Consider the following 3,223-nt stretch of genomic DNA (forward strand, 5'->3'; position numbering starts at 1 on the left):
CATCAGCTGCTGAAATACAAAGAACTAGTTGTTTCTGGAATCCTTCCTCCTTTTTTGGCACCCATTACTTAAATGCAACAGCTACAAAGAAGCACAAGGGGGTTTAGCAACATGTCTTTGCATGTGGAAGAAAAGGAAATGATGTGCCTGAGAGGAACTGCCTGGAGACATAAGTGTCTTCAAAGGAGACAGCATAACCAGAGGTGCTGACAGGAGCATGGACAGACCCAGAACTGTTGCAGAGCTGTGTTTACTGAAGAGCAGATGGGTGTCATCCACACACAGGACAATCAGCGGGTATTAAGCATTACCAAAGCCTTTTGCTCTCCCAGCTGAGCAAACCAAACTGTATTTGCTCAGAGCAGGGACATATTAGGAATAAGACCAAACTGTTTGCAGGCTTGTTTCTGGTTTCCATACATGGGAACGTGTTGCTGGATCTTTAGAGGCAGCAGACACAGCACACAGGCCAGTGGGAAAGCCATGGGAAGGAGCAGCTCAGTAGACACTTGATACAACAAAAGCCATGCAAGAGGTCGTTTATTGAGGTCCCTGGGAAAGAAAGACAGTCACATCCCTCCAAAGTGAGCTGCTCCTTCTGGTTTTCATGCTGCAGCCTATGCATTCATTGGCATGTGGTATAAAAAAGGCTTTAAAGAACTCTGACAGAACTGATCACTGGGGCAATCTCTGCTTCCTTCTGTGTGTCCTGTCACATGCAAAGAACAACCTTGACAGCCCTGGCTCCCTACAGTGTCTCACTGAGGGGTTGATTTTCTGTTAAGGAAACAAATCAACTGAGATTATTTCCAGATTCAAACTTTCCAAACCTTTGGGTGTCCTAGTAACTGTCAATGGTGTTTTTTCGGCCCATGGGAAGAGCAGCTCCAAAGTGAGACCACACCTCCAGAAGAATTAACACTTGGCTTAGGTTTGTGGTGTTTTGTTGGCGTTTGGATCAGCTGTTTCTGTACTCAGCAGTGAAATGAGCAGGATGAAACTGCCACCCTTGTTTTAATTGCACTGAAGGCAGAAGGAGCACTGAAACCTGACCAAGATTTTTCACCAGCATTTCACCATGCTGATAGGAATTTGGGCCCCTAGAATAGTGAGCCAGGAGGGCCAGAAGACACAGCAGAGGAGAAGCACAAGAATATATTCCCATATCCTTCTGCAGAAAGAGTCCACATGTTACTTCACCTTGTCAGTCCTTGACTGAGGCAAAGCCATGCAAGAGTTTCCCAGAGGGAGGAATAGGTTGGGGGGTATGGATGGATTTCTGCTCTGTAATGAATCAGGCCACGAAGGCATTTTGGTGTTGCTGCTGTCGTTTTTCTGATTTCTTGCAGAAGAATCCAACCCCCAACACTCTCTCTCAAGCAGAATGTCAAGTCCTCAGCCTCTGTGGAGTCCACAGGACTGGTTAGTGTTAGGGCATGAGTAGAGGAGATGCATAATAGTTACAACAGAAAACAAAATGCTAATCAATCAAAAATACTAAGCAAAGTTTATATGATCTGCAATCCCCTAGTGACACACGTTACTTGAGACTCCACGGTCATTTCTGTAGATACTACTGTGTTACTGTCTGATGCACTGCACCCTCATTAGTGTGTAAGTTCACACCAGAAACATCTCTTTGAGGTGAATGTCCTGACTGGCACCACTTCAGATCACATCCTGTAGAAGCCTTGAGCCTGTAAACTGGATTCCTTCAACCTAAACTGGAGGACAACCTCCAAGGCCATGCCTAAGGTGCTCCAACTCTTATAAAGCTTCCAATCCCCAGGCCTAGATTAGAGCTAGTCCCAAGTAAAACTCCTGAAATTAAAATATGCAGGTGCTGGTGCAGAAGTAGAACCTCAGCAGTAAGAGTTTTACTCTGTGGATCACCTGCTAATGGACTGTGCTGCTTGTCAGTGTAGTCATGGTTTTGTGCGGTACCTCTGCTGTGCCTTTTTCAAGTGAAGAAAGCCCAGGACATCATGGGAGAAACAAGACACATTCTGGCTGAGTCCCACATTGTACTAAAAGGATTTTTATTCACAAGCAACTATGCTAAAAAAACAAAAGTCCATTTTGAAACATGAGGTTTAACTCCTCAGGTCTGACCCAGTGGAAGCCTGACGTGTGAGTCTGGTTCTTTCACATCTGCAGAGATGCTGCTGTTTCAGACCTGGTTTTTGAAGCCTAACTTCAGCCTTCCTTTCCTTAGCTTGTGGTCTTCACACCTCCTTGCCTTTCCACCTTCTCAGCTGGAATAAGCTCCTGCTTCCTTCTTGTGTTAGGCATTAGCCTGAATTCATTCGCAGCCCATGGTCATAGCTCCTGTGGACTAACACCCATGCTACACTTGTATGTTTGCAAAAGCAAATGTAAATGTGTCAGCAGCCCACAAGAGAGGTTTTATTGCTTCAGCAGCAGCTCCTCCACTGGAACTTTGTCCAGAGGATCATGCATGGCAGCAGCAAAAGCCCAAGGTGGGAATAAGTCAAAGAGCTCTTTTTCCTGCCTATGTGTCCCAGGGAATAGCTGCACCTTGCTCTGGCTGGGCTGAGAGGGTTTGTTTTCTTATAAAGATGAAGATTCTGTTTCCAAAACTAACATTTTCTCCTGCAGTTTTTAGGCACCTGATTTGTTGGCACAGTCAAATGTTAGGTTTGTGAAACTGAATACTCCTAGAGATTTTTGTTTATTATGGATTCTTCCTTTTCCAGGGTCACTGAACTAACTGGATATGAACCCCAAGATCTGATAGAAAAAACCCTCTACCACCACGTTCATGGCTGCGATGTGTTCCACTTACGATATGCTCATCACCTCTGTAAGTACAAGGAGTGTCAGGGTGAAGGCACAGGAAGGACTTAGACCTGTTGGAGAGTCCAGAAGAGGCATCAAGATGGTCAGAGGGATGGAGCAGCTCTGCTGGGAGGAAAGGCTGAGAGAATTGGGATTGTTCAGCCTGGAGAAGAGAAGCTTTGGGGTGACCTCACTGTGGCCTTCAGTGCCTGAAGGAGCTACAGGAGAGATGGAGAGAGACTATTGACAAGGGCTGGAGGAATAGGACAAGGGGGAATGGATCCAAACTGACAGAGAGTAGGGTTAGATTTGATATTGGGAAGAAATTCCTCCCTGTGAGGTGCTGAGGCACTGGCACAGGTTGCTCAGAGCAGCTGTGGCTGCTCCATCCCTGGGAGTGTTCCAGGCCAGGCTGGATGGGGCT

At 46.2% G+C, this 3,223-nt stretch overlaps 1 protein-coding gene across 1 annotated transcript in view; it reads left to right on the forward strand.

The window, feature by feature from the left end:
• Positions 1-2,717: 2,717 nt before the first annotated feature.
• LOC103806256 (single-minded homolog 2-like) overlaps positions 2,718-3,223 on the forward strand; it is a gene marked incomplete at its 5' end in the record, with an annotated part of 12,634 nt that continues 12,128 nt past the window's right edge. Inside the window, one exon of the mRNA XM_009078938.1 lies at positions 2,718-2,824. Coding sequence (XP_009077186.1) covers positions 2,718-2,824 — 107 coding nt within the window. The remainder of the gene's footprint in view (positions 2,825-3,223) is intronic.

The sequence above is a fragment of the Acanthisitta chloris genome, unplaced genomic scaffold (assembly GCF_000695815.1).
Source record: "Acanthisitta chloris isolate BGI_N310 unplaced genomic scaffold, ASM69581v1 scaffold20197, whole genome shotgun sequence".
NCBI lineage: Eukaryota > Metazoa > Chordata > Aves > Passeriformes > Acanthisittidae > Acanthisitta > Acanthisitta chloris.